The sequence below is a fragment of the Sphaeramia orbicularis genome, chromosome 11 (assembly GCF_902148855.1).
Source record: "Sphaeramia orbicularis chromosome 11, fSphaOr1.1, whole genome shotgun sequence".
NCBI classification, from domain to species: Eukaryota; Metazoa; Chordata; class Actinopteri; order Kurtiformes; family Apogonidae; genus Sphaeramia; species Sphaeramia orbicularis.
Window position 1 is genome coordinate 11,811,027 of NC_043967.1, and position 17,953 is coordinate 11,828,979.

Consider the following 17,953-nt stretch of genomic DNA (forward strand, 5'->3'; position numbering starts at 1 on the left):
ACAGGAAACCCAATCATTTTTTTAATTTAGTACAAGATCGAGGGGTAATATATAATAATAATAATGAATATATCTGTAAATAAACACCATATTTGTGTTCGTCGCCATGTTTATGGAATGACTTTTCGTGTCATCTCGCGTTAATAAATAAACTAGTCATGGCATTTGTGATTTCATGGAAAAACCAACATTACGCACTTCTGTTTTTTCGACATTTAGTAAATATCGGTAAAGTTTTGCGTGTATATCCAATGGAAAAGCGACTACTGATCCAACTCCGTGGGTTTTTACTGATGAATCCATGTTATAGAAGATGACGGTGTTTCCACATTCACTACGGAGCCTCTGAACGTCCAAATGGGTCATATCTGATGACCATGAAAAGATGACAAACTGTATTTTGCACCAATTATTTACATGATTTGATAGGATTAGTGGATCTGTTTTTTCGACATTTAGTAAGTATCAGTAAAGTTTTCCGCAGATGTCTAATGGAAAAGCGACTATTGTAGATTTATCTCCTGAAGTTGTTTAAACTAAATCAATAAAGTGATTTCAGGATGTTTAATTCAACTTAATGTTTGTTCTAATTTCAGTTCAATCTAATTTATTCAGTAAATGTTGTATTTATTTATTAAGCAGTAATTCAACCAAGCCTCACTTTCCACAGTGTAGGGCTGACTTTGAACATAAGAGCTGACATTTACCATTCATTTATTTATCTAGTTTCTCTGTGATCGTCACTTCATTATTCAAAGGCCAAACAGACCATTTGCACCAGCAGATCGTGTTGCACATCAGTCCCACAAGGCCCAATCAATGCTATTAGATCTGTCAATGTGATTAGACACTTGTTTGGATCTTCCTTATTTCTCCTTTAAAATGCAGGTTCTGAGAAAGGTTGGGAGGTTTGTCTTTTAAGTTATTCACAATTGATTCCCAATAGCTTGCCAAGTCACGGACGTATCTTGCAGTGGATATAAACAGAGGGCCATTTTCCTGAATGTTGGTATTAGGGGCTTTAATGACACAATCTGGAATGTCTGTGGACGCTGAGAGTGTTTTAATTGAACAAATGTGTTGAATTAAACTGTTTAACAAAGGAACATGGAAAAATATCAGGCTGTAGCAAGTGTCAAGTGTTTTAGATTCAGTGAATTTGAAAGTAAGAAGAAGGCTAGGCTGTTCATTTATGTTATTTGTAAAGTTTGTGTTGAGTTAATTCCACACTGTTTTAGCTCCATAATCAATCCACAACTTCCTCATCTACTACTTGAAGTAAGATATGACACATTTCCAGGGCCGGATTTAGACTTGGTGAGGCCCTAAGCCCAATAACCCCCTTAGGACCCCAAGCCTTTTCAGTTACACCAGCTGGTCTCAGAAAGCTTTAAAATATATATGCCTTTTAATTATATGAAAAATTGAAAATACGTTAGCTTTTAATTTTTATTGCTAATATTCAATAATAAAGATTATGTTGTAAAATCACCCAAAATATATTAGCGAGTCCTCTAAGTTACAATTTAAAACATTTTCTTTCTTGAGTTTGCAAAAGCAAAATCCTTAATTATGTCATCAAAAGATATTCTATGCACATGATGCTAAGCCCAGACAACTTTTCTTTAATTTTTATTGTCTTTAGCTGTGAAAATGATCTTTTTCCTGAATGATTTGTTGTCATCAGACAGAAAAATAGTCATAATATTGGTTCCACATGAGGAAAAACTAATTGAATCTTGTCTTGAAAGATGATTTGATACAGATCTTTGTGTTGAATTTGTTTGGTTTTTTTTTCCAGGATAATTCTGCTTGACATAATCATAGAAGTGCCTCAGTTCACCCATGAGGCTGAACACAATTATATACACTAAAATTCCATGAATTATCTATAGGCTACTTACACAAGGAACATTGATACTAAATATAGTCACAGAAAAAAAAAATATTAGACCACCCTTGTTTTCTTCAATTTCTTGTTCATTTTAATGCCTGGTACAACTAGATGTACATTTGTTTGGACAAATATAATGACAACAAAAATAGCTCATAAGAGTTTAATTTCAGAGCTGATATCTATCCATTTTCCATGTTTTCTTGATAATAACCAAAATCACTTCAGTGAACACTGTTAACACTTCTAATTTTGTGATTTGTTTCATAAGAATAGATCATATGTATTAAAACCCAATCCCAGTCTTCATGCTCATACAGTCATAGATGTTCCAGGTCTGTTCCTGAGGGTTAAAGGTCAAATCTTCAGGTAAATGAAGACTTCCTCACAGACGTTTTTAGACCTTCATTGCCACTTCAACACCGATCTACATTGAATGCCAGACCATGGTGTTTTGTGACGGAAAACAGGTTTACTGAAGGAATTGCTTAAAATAAAGTATAAACCAGGGGCAGTGGTAGACCTAAATGTGCGTGACAACAACAATGTCAGATGGAACATAAAACACATCAAATCAGGGGGACAAAAGCATATGCCATACTTTGCGTCTGTTTTTTTCCTGATACATTTCATTAAATTTGTGATTAATGATGCTGTTCTCACAAAAAAAGAGTAAATTAATTACTTGTCAATGGCTGCTCATCCTCCAGTCAGCCACAGATTTAGCTGTGGAGGAAGTGAAAAAAGGAAAATGAAATAATACACATTTCCAGTAGTGTGAAGCATGTCATTGTGTCATCAAAGTAACATCACATGAACGTTTGGTGATGAGGGATTAGGGTGGGGATTAGGATTAGGCCTTTATGCTATTGGCTACTCTTGTGGTACTCACACCTTATAATGTCCATATTGAGAAAAACATATGATTCAGATACGAGAACTTCCGTGTTTAACTCTCAGAGGGAAGTAAGTTGGAGGTTATTGAAGGAAAACTGCTCAATAATATCCTAGTAGTTATGATCATACAGATTAAGGCAAAATGATCCTTAATGGTGGATAAAGACCCAGTACTACGTTGCTAATATGAATGCCAATAAGCAACTTGTTACTGGTGAAAATGTGTTTAAGATGGTTTCATCTGAGACCTCATTAAGCCCAAAGTGAGAAGCAGAAAGCTCTTAAATATCATATCTTTATAGCTGTGTGTACACACCGCCTAAATACATCACTATTATAATGGTATCGCCACTATTCTGCAAAAATGGTGAGTTCCCGCGGGGCCAGAAAGCTCCTCAGACGCCTTGTAACCCTGTTTAAGTGGAAGGAAGAAGACACCCAGAGCCACTGTCCACAGTTTTAATTGCCCTGGCAGAGGCAGACTGCTTTAGTCTGTGTGATTCAGAGAGTTGTGGTTAGACAGAGTGTGAATCCTGTGCCTTAACCTGATCTCTATGTGTATGTGCACATGGCATGTGTAATTCTGACACTGGTGTGGAGCTCTCCACCATCCTATTTGGGCTGGTCCTCTTTAAAACCCTCTTACATAAGCCACTACTTTCAGATGTGTGATATCATAGAACTATTCTTGGCTTTTCCTCTGAAAAAGGCTCTTTGGTGGTAGATAAAGATTAGCCTATTCCTTAAATAATACATCGGAGCTCCCTCTCATCTCATCTGTCTCAATATATTGTCTCAACCATATGTTGAGTTTACTTGGATTGTCTTTGTGGGGATATCAGGGAAGCAGATCAAGTGTTTTATCTTTGCCACTTCTACAGCCTCACAACAGCTGACCTGGATTCAGTAGTCAAGTGGAAATACTACTTAATTCTGTAGCTGTCCTACATTTTTATATCTGAGATCAAACAGATGGAACTAATGTCATTAACTGGATGTTAATACTCAAATTTTACTTTCTGCTTTTAATGGTTCATCATAATTTACAGAAAAGGGACCAGCTGGACTGAAAAGACACGGTGGATTTCCAATAATGCTGTACCCTTTCATGTATTAATCATCAATCACCAAATAGTTTGATTAGTGAAAAATAAATAAATAAATAAATAAATAAATAAATATATATATATATATATATATATATATATATATATATATATATATATATATATATATATATATATATATATTTATATACATATACACACACACACACACACACATCAGATTCTGTATAGCAAGCACTACAGTAATGCATTTGATGACCTCAGATTCAGTGACCCTGAAGGGTCACCCACCACCTGACCTTTCCTGACAGACTACATAAATTAAAAATTGAATACTATGCCTTGATTACTCTGTTTTCTTTCTTTTTTGTGTTATGTGTGAATATAAGTAGATGATACAAAACTATTTAGACAAATCTAAATGTTTTACGTTTAATGTTTATGTCACTAAAACACACCAACAGCCCATAGTTCACTGAAGGGTTTATAGATTCCTCATGGCTGACTGATAACCATATGCTTTGTGTTTTTTTTTTTGTTTTTTTTTATGGCCAACCTTTAGCTGACTTTATGAACCAGTAATAACCAAAGGTCACAGTGTACATTTGCTCATGACACTGTGAAATCAACCAATTATTTTACACCCAACAGAAAACCAAATGACAACTAGAAATATTTGCTCTCTACAATCTTTTAATTCATCTCATCTGCACATTTTGGTCCTATTTTTATATCCTTCCTTTTTCTCATCAGAAAAAACCTCTTCAAGGTGGTTGAAAGAGGGCTGGTCCGATCAGTTTGGTTTGAGAAAATCAGTAGCTCTTATTAGAGATCCATCGGAGAATCTCCCAGTGTGGGTGTAGCAAACAGCTTTAGCTAAATGGAGATTAAGGCAACACTAGAAAGACCCCTTGAAGCCCTCTAAGACTGGTGGGTGATTTTGGATTTAGCAGTGGTAGTGAGATAAAGGCCTTTCTTCCTGCTTTAACTGATGGCTGTAATCCATGTGCTTGCAAGCCCCTCTGGTTGATCTGTGAACACAGACCCTATGGTCGGGTGTAGAAAGTGGTTTCCCACTGGTTGGGTGAAGACTTGTAGATTTAGGTTCTGCTGAAATCTATTAAATATATGATGTAGTTTTGAAATAGGTAAGAAATTTGGATACATCTTCCAGCTGACATGCTCTATATATAAATGACCTCAAATCTGCTGCCTTTTTTTTACAGAGCAAAGAAGATAAATGTTTCATTTGATGTTTAACAAGCGCATTGTACTGTCGTGGCTTAGAACATTTCAACGACATTCTAGTGTCGAGGGAATGTCAGTCCTGCTGTCTAAATGACTTTCCTCTGATCTTTTTTATATTTGTGTAATTATGTGTTTCAGTTTCTATCTTTGCACCCATGTTACAGTACATTTTCAGAGTTAATCAGGTTTTGGATGAATGTCCAATTATACAAGCAGCACCATGATTAATGAGTAGAAAAGATGTCTGGAAGTTGATAGAAGCTTAATGAGAAGATCACAGTCATTCTTAAAGTTAGGAGGTGCTTGAACTCCTCAAGGCTTTAGTACACTTTAAGGAAATCTACAGGCATACCTCTTGGTCTCAGTCAGAATTATAATATCCTTGTGTTGATCGCTATCATGAATCACAAGTTCTGCTTAATCTCTACAAAGTATGTAATTAACCCTGCACTGATTCATATCGCTCATTAAATTAACAGAGATAGGACATTGAAAATAGAGCGCAGTGCCTTATTATCTCAGTTCAGCTGTTAGGTAGCCTCAGAGCCTGTGTGCCACAACATGCAGTACCTTACAGGCCCCTCCTAGAAATATAGGCATGTCTGCAATGATAAAACAGGCCAAACCATGTTCATGCAGTTATCGCTTATTGTGATTTGGAAAAAGCACACACTGAAAATGACCAAAGGATGTAAATGCACTTATTACAACTGAGAAAGTATAAACCTCCACCAAAGCAGGTAAATTCTCCATAACAACAACAACGTACCATCCCCAGCAATCCCATTGGAGATGATGAACATTTATGACAATTCCTAACAGTAGCAGACTTCTTCTGCTCCTAGATCATTACGACTAAAGCTCCAAAGTGAAGCCAAGTATCTTCAAGTGTGATACCACTGAAGGCCACTAGATACTGCTCCAAAAAGCCTTAGCTATCATTAGCCACTTTTACACAGAGATCCTGGAAAAAAGGTGAGATGGTGATCCCACCTTTTTTCCACCATTGACTGATTTCCACAACCAAGCCAGAGGAGGAACAGAGGTGAGACAGGCTGGACTGTTACACAGTGGACCTGCGTTCCGGAATCTAAGGGGCAGTGACGCAGCGCATAGTGTGACATATAACTCGCATGTCAGAAATACCCTGAGCATAGCGGCGTTGCTAACCTTTCCAGAGTTGGCCCACCGTTTCACCGTTCCACAAATGTTAGCATGGATAGAGTCCTCCACCCGAAGTGACAACAGCTCACAGATCTCAGCGTCTCCCCAGTTCGACATCTTTCTGGTCACGTTGATATGTTTGTTTACTGTACACGGCCCACGCTCACTTTTACATCCCCCCGGAGTGGGGGTCGCACACACAATACGTCGCCGAAACGACACACCTTGGCTGCAGAACAAGAGGTGTTCCTTTTACATAGCGTCCCAGAATCATGATTCCACCTTTATCACAGCTCTGTTACTACCTCCAGAGGCGTTACAGAGGTGGGACCAAATGATCCAATACAGACGTTGTTCCGGAATAAAGGTGGAATATTCCAGGAACAGAAGTGCTGTGTAAAAGGGGCTATAGACACACAGTGACGTTCTCTGTAAATATTGTACATTTTTTCTGTGCGTCAGTATGGTCTTGTTTGCTTTATTTCAACCCTCTAATAGGTGGGTCAGTCCGTCTCAGATCACCCAGTTTTTATGGAATTTGGTATATAGGTAATTCATTGCCAGAAAACCCAAAATTTCAAATTTTACCTATATCGGACCAACAGCTTTCAAGATTTTATTTTCATTTTTCACTTTTTTCTGAAAAAGGCCGTGGCAGTCTAATTTTAAATTGCTGTAACTCCGGAACCACTGGTCCAATTTTAAAAAGCAAGGTATTTCTGTAAAGGGGAGAGCATAGAGAATCTAAATCTAGCATTATTTTGTACATTTGGGTACTTTTGAGGTGGATAACCTTTTGATTTATATTTTTTGACCTTGAAATTGATACTGTGGGACATGGCCAACCTCTTTAACACCATTTTGAAAAATGTAGCCCTATGTGTCACCTACAACACATTAAAAAATTGGAAGGGTTTTCTTTTTTATTTTCATGCAATACCATGTAGAAACTGACATGTCCATTCCTTCAGAGATCCACTCAGTGTCCTTTCTGTATACTTCTCAAGTTGATGTATTCCAAGAAATATTGTCAATCACAAACCAAAAGTCAATGAAAATGTCACAACTGTCTCAGTCTTATGACCACTAGATGTCTCTTCGTCTTGTTTTTTAACTGTCCAAACGGCTGCACCAGTGGTTGCTGAGTTACAGCAATTTGAAACTAGGGCCCCGAGCCCCTAATTAGGCTGCCATGGCCTTTTTTGCAAAAAAGTGCAAAAATGAAATTGCCATATCTTGTAAATGTTGGTCCAATAAAGTTAAAATTTTGAATTGTGGCTTTTCTGGCAATGAATTACTCATACACCAAATTTCTTCCAAACTGGAGGAGGTGGGGCTTAACTCATCGGGTGAACTCAGGTGGACTAACCCAGGTGACTGATAAGATTTTAAGGCTAATTAAAGGCACTGATGCTGTTTGACAGATGCATATGGCCTCTTACTCTTCCACTGAGTCAAGTTTTCAGTTCTGTTTATTGGACAAAACAATAATCAGAAGCTGCTTGTTACAGTAGGAGTATAATGTAATTATCACTTTCATAACTAGTGTAACAGAAACACCTCGTTAAGTTAGGTGAACAGGTAACAAGGTCATCAAATTATTGTGGTTCTGAGAATGTTTAATGAGATTTAGAAACTCATGTTAACAGCAATTTTTTCCAGCTTTGACCTATAATAACTGAAAAGTAATCTTCTGTAATCAGTAGGAAGTGACACACAATCAAATCAGGGCCATTTGTCCAAAATTGTGGTCTATATAGAGACATTTATTACATAAAAATATTACCTCAGCTACACATATAGAGTGTTATTATACAATGAAGTGGGTGATATTAGTTAGAGTGGAAGCTGGCTGTTCCACTGAACGGTATACAGTACAGACTTCCTCAATCTCATCTTAATGCAAAAGTTAATTACAGCTATTTTTGCCCCTGGAGAAAATTACTGACCTATTGTTGAAAATGTCCTACAAAGTGAAGGAGAGAGAGCAAAGCTTGATTAGCATAGAAATGACAAATGATAGGTGGGATGGGTGGAAATGAAGACCACTCTGAGTGGTGATGATGGTGTGTGTGTGTGTGTGTGTGTGTGTGTGTGTGTGTGTGTGTGTGTGTGTGTGTGTTAAAATGAGAGATGAAACTTGCGTAGATATTTTAGATTGGAGAATATGCACAGATCACCAATTAGAGCACTGGTCTCAAACATCTGCCCCACGGACCGGATCGGACCCTTTGGTGGGCCTAGGGATGTAACGATATGAAAATTTCATATCACGGTTATCATTATTATCACGGTATTGTTGAAACTGTGCTCAAAATGTTCAAAAAGTACTAATACACGCACTGAAATAATTATTTCAGTGTTTTCAGTGTATTTTGGAAAAAAAAAAAAATTATAATAATAAAATAAAATAATTGGCACAATGTACTTCCTCTTGGCAGAGTCATTCAAATATTAACCCTTAGTGGTCTGAGTCTATTTTGTCCGTTTTTCATTCCTTCTGATTTTGCCTTTATATACTAAATAAACAAATGTTTACTATACCCATGTTTGGGATCTGTTTTTTCAGCACAACTTCATTTATGTCAATTGCCTATTATTGTTTTCACTTAAACCTACTATGTCAATATAAAAGGCCAGAAAACACACACAAAAAAACATAAAATCTGATTTGAAAAATGTTTATAATTTATCGCATAAATAACACACAGATGCTTAATGAACCTTTACAGAGACTTTAAAAGTGAATATTGGTTCCAAATATTAGGTACAAAAAATCAAAATTGTAATACATTTAATAAGTTAAATTTAGGGAAAAAAATAAACAAACGGACTCATGGCCGGGCTGGAGGAATATTTTGCGATAATTAAGCAGCTGTTTGATACTTATGGAAGCGTATTGCATTGACACAAAAAATTAATTCGGCTCTGTTTTTCTAAATTAATTAAGCTGAATTAAATTTTATCAGAAAACAGTAGCTCGTTACTTCAGAAAATTCCATTTGTTTATTTTTTCCCTTGTAATGACTACTTCCGGGGCAGATAACTGAACTATACTGAAAATAGCAAAATCGGATGAAACAGTCGTTATCCGTTTTTTCCATTTTTCATTTGAGCACAAAATCGGGAAATGGAAAAACGAACCGTTATTTATTTTTCATTGTGGTTTTGAAAATGAAAAACAAAAAAACTAGTGGTATTTTTGTTTTTTGATTTTTGGTTTTAAATTGAAAAACGAATGAGCGAATGATACATGGATTCTTACAGACCCTGTAGACCACATTGGACCTCAGATTGTTGCTGTCACTGTCTTGTAATGTGAGCAGAAATGACCAAAAATAGTCACTTGCCCGATAAAGGGTTAAAGGTGATGTCTTGTCACTTATTTCCCATCTCTCTGTGCATTTCCTTCCCCATCGTGCTCCTCAGCTGGACATTTCTCTCCTGGTGGACCTTCACTTTCTACCATATTGCATGCTGCAGATTTTCTGCTTGCTGCATCATATTTAGTTCATTACTCTGTTAACACGCGAGAGAAACACTTTTCCATTTAAATTTTTCCTCCTCTGTGAGCATGAATTACTTTACAGCGGCTGTGCTTAAATGTGCTTATGTTGCAGTGGTGAAATTGAATAACAGGTGTGTGTAAAATAGCAATTACCATTTGAAGTTCAGCATCTTTTAGTCTGGGGAAAGTGTGTGAGGAATCTGATGAAAAGTGTCTGCGTGTAGAGAACGGAAACACTTTTAACGTGCCAGCCTGAAGATGAATTATATTCCTAATCCGCTTTTCTCCCACTATCAAAACATATGCAAATGGGCAAAAACAAGAGGCTTCATATGTCCACACAGTAACACTCAAATACACACATGCTCTAACACAAACTGCTAAAGTAACCTTGAAAGGTCATGTGGACGGAAACAAGTGTTCTACATATTTCCAGTTCCACATAGAAGGCGTCGCTTACAGATATTTCAAATGGAAACGACAAAGTGTTTTTGAAGTATTTTTAATTTTAATCCAAACATCAGACAGTTTAAAAACAAACACAAACAAATGATTTTTAAAAAATACTGAGAGGAAAGAGCATGGGGGGGGGGAAATCCATTTGTTTTTCATAGTGGGGCTTTGCCACGTATGTGTTCATAATATCTAGTTTAACCCTTTCATGCATAGTAGTCACTACAGTGGACAGTTACTCTAAACTGTTGTATATTTATGGGTTTTGTTGTTTTAGTTCCATATCAGCCAACACAGTGGACGTGTATGCATCATCCCATACACTGACATTCAGACCATTACTGTAACTTTGCTGCTCTTGATAAACCTGATCTGCACTAACATTTGTAAATCAGTTGTTAATTGTTAGACTTTTTTTTTTTTTTTGCATATTATCGCCATGAAATGAGTAAAATGTGAGAAAACATCAGATTAGCAGCATTAAAAATGTTTTTATGTCATAGTTTTCATATCACTTCCTGATATTGGGATTTAAACACGTTTCTTTACTTCAAAAATTTACTGCACGGATATTTTTGTAACTCAATGAAAAAAAAAAAAAAAAAACTTAATTCCATTTTTTTTTCATGCCCAAAGAGGAATAAAAACATTCAAGAAAATTTTTTTGACCAAGGTTCTCATAGTTCATGCATGAAAGGGTTAAATATGAATATATTATTACTATATTACTATATAGGACAATTTAGAATATTATAGATATTTATATTATATATGTATATGTGTTTTTGTTTTTTAGTTTTTATTAATGTCTAGTATTAATATCTGGTAGGATAATTTGTAAATGGATGTTATTATATTAGTGTATATAGGAAAAAGGATGTGTGATATTGTTATATTAATATTATTGTTATTATTATTATTATTATTATTATTATTAGTGGTAGTAGTAGTAGTAGTAGTATTAATTACAACAACAACAACGATAATAATAATAATAATAATAATAATAATAATAATAATAATAATAATAATAATAAAATATCATAGTTGTTATTATTATTATTATTATTATTATTATTATTATTATTACTACTACTACTACTACTACTACTAATAATAATAATAATAATAATAATAATGATAACTATAATATTAATATAACAATATCACACATCCTTTTTCCTATATACACTAATATAATAATACCCATTTACAAATTATCCTACCAGATATTAATACTAGATATTAATAAAAACTAAAAAACAAACAAAAACATTATTATATTGATATTTGTGTAAAATAATAATTGCTATATAGTGATCATAAGGAACAGAGATTGGGGATAGGAATGTATAAGTTTTTACTTCTTCCTACTCCTTTTCAAGCATGTATAATTTCATTTCATTTATTTTATTTATTTTATTATTGTATTTTTTTTTCTCTTTTGTTCACTCATCAACCTTTTATGTACCAGTACTGATATTTTGTTGATTGAATTTTGTTTTGATTTTACTGTCTACATGTTTGAAATACAGATTTCAATCAATCAATCAATTTTGCTTGCCTCGTAGCATAATTACCTAAGTCATATTTTTTCAGGCCATAGCCAATGATGAAAAATGAAGTAGCAATGTTAACAGAGTAAAGTTACATAAATAACACAATTTGGCCAAATATATGTCTTAGACAATTATGCAATGAAGCTAATGATTTTCCTTTTTTAATTAGAATAGAATAGAATAGAATAGAATAGAATAGAATAGAATAGAATAGAATAGAATAGAATAGAATAGAATAGAATAGACTTTATTTACCATTTGCACAGATACATCACAGTATAGGTACACTGGAATTCTTGTGCGTTTCCCTGAGTCACAGAATCAAAAAAAAAAAAGATGAACAAAAACATAAACAAAATATAAACACAGTTAAAACATATAAAAACTGTTATTGCACAGACAGACACAAATACACACTTGTAAAATAGAGTACTGTATCAGGAAAAAAAATAAAATAATAAAAGTACTGGGAGATAAAACAAATTATTGCACATTTGATTAAAGTACTGGGAGGTAGAACAAGTTAATTAGATTCAACATTAATTTAATAGTCAAGTTATTTTAAAATTTGACTTTGAGATTTCAAATTCTGCTACAAATGTTATCACTTCCTAATATCTGTTATCACTCTCCATAAGTAATTAGTCAGTAACATTATATCAGTCCATTGATGCTTTAGTTCACACTCCAGTTCTATATACTTGCATGTTTTCACATCTGTACTGCAGTGATTTAACCTTTAGTGGTCTGAGCCTATTTTGTCCATTTTTGAGTACTCTTGATTTTGTCTTTATATACTACATAAAGAAATGTTTACTATACCCATGTTTGGTATCTTTTTTTTCAGCACAACTTCATCTATTTCATCTGCCTATTATTTTTTCACTTTAACCTACTATATCAACACAAAAGGACAAAAAACACACAAAAAATATAAAATCTGATTTGAAAAATTTATAAATAAAAAATTATAAATAATTTTTTGCATAAATAACACAAAAATGCAAACATTTTAAAAGTGAATATTGGTTCCAAATATTAGGTATATAAAATTAAAATTGTAATAAATTAAAACTATACTCAAATATTTGACATAACATCAGATCTTTAAATAGGCGTTTTCTACGGTTTTCTCCCCCCTCCACCCACTCACCCCCCCGGTCGTCCTGGTTTCCATATCTGGTTCAGGTATGGGTCATTCACCCTGTTGAAAAAGGACAAAAAATGATGAAAATATTGTCAGAATTATAACACCCCCCCACCTCATTTTCATACTTTTATTCACGTTTGTTTGCTCCTGTTTTAAACATCAGATCTCTGCTTGTATATGCTCTATCAGCATCAAATAAAAAGTGGGAGAGTGTTTTAAGTCCACACTTTTGAATGCAATTGTCCCCTGTTGTCTACGTGACCGATTTCTGACGTTTCGACATGTTAAAAATGTCATGTGATTGAGTCACAGGGCTGTGACCGTGGACTCCAAAGGGTTAAGCTATAAAATGACAAAAGGCCAAGGTTAGAGATAGTGTGACTGGATCTACAGGATATCCCATAAGTCTCCATACATAGGAGACATAATACATTCCATACATATATGGTTCTAACATGTATTTCTTTATATTCCTTCTTTATAGTTCTTCAGCAGTGGAGGACACGCATTGAAATGTGTTCCCCACAAAATGGCAGCCATATAGAGCATATTATATAAATAAAAATGGTGTATGTCAAGAAACGTTTATTTTTCCTATGTATGGAGACTTATGGGACACCCTGTACATAAACTATGAGTGTTACGATGCCCACCCTAACAGCAGGACTGACTGTATTTGTTTGTCTCTTGTCGTTCCAGCTGTCATTTGCAGCCACAACTCCAGTACTGGCAGACAAGAAAAAGTACCCCAACTTCTTCCGCACGGTCCCGTCGGACAACGCCGTAAACCCGGCGGTGGTGAAGTTCCTCAACTACTACAACTGGAGCCGCGTGGGGACCCTCACACAGGATGTTCAGAGGTTCTCAGAGGTCAGTGGATACTACATTTATGACCCCCATGTTTGTTAGTGGATATAACATCTGTAATACTGTTTATGTGTTGTCAGCTTGTGGCACTTTCAAGTTCAGGGAAAGTGTACAACACAACACACTGCGCTGAAAAATACTGGTGTTTTATCTTTTAGATCACAGGTGTCAAACATGTGGCCCGGGGGCCAAAACCGGCCCGCCAAAGGGTCCAATCCGGCCCCTGGGATGAATTTGTGAAATGTAAAATTTACACTGCAGATATTCACTGGTAAAAAACAAATTTATTGTTTAAGTTTTTTGAGCTGATTTAGGATAATTTTGGTGTGCTGAATCCAAAAATCACATTAATTTTGCTCAATCAGGTCAACTTTCTGAACTATGCTACATATTGGCTTTCTAACATTTTTGCTTACATTTATGGGCATTTTCACATCATATGATACAAAATTCTTTCATATTTCTTGCAATAAGCGAGTTCTAAAGATTTTACTTTTGCCAATTTATGGTTAATAGTGTTTTTTAATATTACAGGTGAATGAAATGGCTTCAACTAGAAGATGTTGCAAAAATAAGCCTGACGTATTCTGCTACATCTGCGGTGAATACACCATTGTACCTAACAGGAATCCTGTTAGAAAATGATTTTTTTTGTCTTAAAACCTATTTTGGGTGAGAACTATATAAAAAAATCAACTGATAAAGTCACAAAAATGTAATCAATTTTGTGAAGAGATCAAATTTTTCAAAATCAAATTAGCAAAAAAACCTGACCTGATTGAGAAAAACAGATGTCATTTTTGGATTTAGCGGTGCAAAATGGTCCTAATTCAGTTGAAAAAACCTAGACAACTTGCAAAAAACATTTTTTTGTAACCCAGTGTAATCAAGGACGTTCAATCTAAAGGCGGCCATACGCTGTGCGATTATTTCGATCGTTGCACGCAGCTCCATCTCAAACTGTGCGAATCAGTCGTACAGTCAGGCTCACAATTCATGTTCTCACACTGCACGGACCGATGCTCGTATGCGACCTGACTGCTCACACTGTAGGACCATACACCACAGGACGCACCACACGTTCAAGTGTTGTATCCGGAAATACAACGTTAAAATACCAAGGAATCCGTAAAAGTGCATAGACGATTGTGTATTGGTGTGAGCCATGAAATGGTAGTGCTAAACAAAAACCAACGAGCTGCTTTGGTAATATGTGCCATTATCTGTGAGGAATCAAAAAAGAAGAAAAGACAATGACGTGTTTGGTGCAGGTATTGTTTGTCCAGACGTGGACAGTATGGGCTGTCATCCTACAACGGGAACTAGAGGTAAACTGTAACAGCTAAACTGCACTAGGACAACAGCCAGCTACTGTCAGCTTGTACGCTACTGTACGCGTCCGTGTTCGCGCATGCACAGTGTGAGAATTTGAGGCCCATCGGTTCGTGGCACTGCTTTGACAGTACGATACCCTCACGAGGAGCGAGCAGGATTTCAAACAGCTCCGTTTTCCTTGCGAATACACGATTGCTGGTCGTGAGGTGGTCATGAGGTGCTAATCGCTTCTCTTTACCCCATGTACACTGCACGACGCACGACACACGATTAGAGGCACATCGGGCCCGATCCCAGAAAGAGTCGCACGAGTGAGAAATCGTCTCTAAACTCGCACAGTGTAAGGCTGCCTTTAAGTGGGTCAGACCAGCAAAATACTATCATAATAAGCTATAAATAATGTAAAAAAGCAAATTATTTCTTTTTGTTTTAGTGTCAAAAAAGTAAAATTACACAAAAATGTTTCCATTTACAGACTGGCTTTTCACAAAAAATATGAACAACCTGAAATGTCGTAAGAGAAGTATGGAGGATTTTAACAATATTCTGCCTGTTACGACATGTTTTGTGTATTTGTAGATCCACTGTAATCTGTAAGTTGTGATACACATTTATAAATGATAAACTGAGGTGTAATGTTGTTAAAATTACACTTATTTTACTAATGAATTTTTAGGTTGTTCATATTTGTTCATGTTACGTTCAAGTACGGTTCGTAGATGTAAACATTTTAATTACGAAATTTTACTTTTTTCACTCAAAAACATAGAGAAAACTTTGGAGTTGATATTATTTCTAAGTTCTTATCTTATTATTTACATTATTTTACTGGTCCGGCCCACTTTATAACATATTCGGCTGTGTGTGGCCCGTGAACTGAAATGAGTTTGACACCCCTGGTTTAGATGATGCTGATATGATTTAACCCATAAAGACCCAGTGCTATTTTTGTCTCTGTTTAATCTTTCTTAAGTGATTTATCACCATTTATTACAATATTACCCTCTGCATTTTGTGTTTCTTCAATAAAAATCTGTTTTTTTTCCCAGATTTAATTTACTGATCATGTAGATGTTCATTATAGCTCTGATTAAAGTTAATTGTAATAATATCAGAATCAGAGAAAAATGAAGAAAAAGTTACATTGGCTGACAGAAATAAACAATACAATCCATATACAGAAACATCTTGCATATTAAAAAAACGTGCTGCATATAAGACAACAAATGCTAGAGGAAAACGCTGCAAAAACAGTAAAGTGCTGCAAATATGGAAATGCGCTGTAAGAAAAGAGTGCTGCAGACACTAAAACACAGGTGTCAAACATGCGGCCCGGGGACCAAAACCGGCTCGCCAAAGGATCCAATCCTGCCCCTGGGATGAATTTGTGAAATGTAAAAATTACACTGAAGATTTTAACAATCAAGGATGTTCAATCTAAAGTGGGTCAGACCAGCAAAATACTGTCATAATGAGCTATAAATAATGTAAAAAAGCAAATAATTTCTTTTTGTTTTAGTGTCAAAAAAGTAAAATTACACAAAAATGTTTCCATTTACAGACTGGCTTTTCACAAAAAATATGAACATCCGGAAATGTCATCAGTGGTTTTTTGGGTCTTTATGGGTTAAGTGAGCACCGGCCAATTGGATTATATCTCTCCTCCTGTAGCTGATTGAAATAGTATTTTTCCACCTTTATCTTGATATTCCAAGATTACTATTTTGGAGATACGAGTGAAGTTTAATTCAACCTTTCATTTTTGACTAATGAATAAATAATGCTCTCTTCCACTTGTGCAGCAGAAAAACAAATGAGAGCAGATGTTACTTCTGTTGTGATGGAAATTAATGTTTACATAATCAGCCTACATTGCTTATTTTGGGCCTAGTCATTTCCGGATAGATGAAGAATATTATCTGTGTTAAATTAGCTCTCATAGCTACTTTCCTGACAATGTTTGTGCTCCACATGACAGGAAAAGCAAAGTAGTGGATTCATTTGGATTCTGCAAGGAAATGTCTGCTGAGTGGAGAGGAGATATGACAGTCTGTTTGGTCTCACGGAAACGCAGCCACAACACATATCTGGTTAAAATGATGTTATACTGAAATAGATGGCACCTTCTGACACAAATGTTCAATTTTCAGGAATGTTGAACATTATCTCAGAATGCAGATTTGCCATGTTTTTGCATAAGGACCCAAACTGGCTGGATGTTCAAACATTATATCATACCAGCGACATGGCAACATTCAGTTAAAAAAGCCATGTCAGAGGTATTGAAAGCATAAATATGAGAAACGTATTGTTAGCACTTGCCTTGAGGCCTTGGTTGAAAACAATCTGCTCAGCAGCTGGGGGCGGGAGGTGGAGGTGGGGGGTGTATAAGAAGTCTCACTGCAAATCTCAGAGAGCCCAAATCCCTTTATCTCTCCTCTCCTGAAAGCGCCAAGGGGCTTAGGACGGGAGGAAGACGGACGGCCCGATTCAATCAACCTTCTCCGAGATTGGCCTCTAATCCTGATTTACAAATATGCAAACATCGCTTCCGTACTTCATGATTCGTACAATCCTCTGTCAAGTTCAGAGCATGCTGCTGTATGGCGCTGCTCAAAATTACTGTACGGCAACTTGCAGCAATGGAAATGCCTGATGGAATATTTGGATACCGGCAGAGAAGATAGATAGTAAAACGATAGATTCAATTTTAAGTTCTGGAGTTACTTTCTTTTTTCCTCTTCAGCTTGCATGATTGTTTTAGATCAATAACATATTACTGTGTTCTCTCATTAATAATACAGCTTTTAA

At 35.6% G+C, this 17,953-nt stretch overlaps 1 protein-coding gene across 1 annotated transcript in view; it reads left to right on the plus strand.

Moving 5' to 3' along the window:
• Positions 1 to 17,953, plus strand: part of gabbr2 (gamma-aminobutyric acid (GABA) B receptor, 2) — a 526,760-nt gene that overhangs the window by 206,431 nt on the left and 302,376 nt on the right. The window contains 1 exon segment of the mRNA XM_030147570.1: positions 13,640 to 13,810. Coding sequence (XP_030003430.1) covers positions 13,640 to 13,810 — 171 coding nt within the window.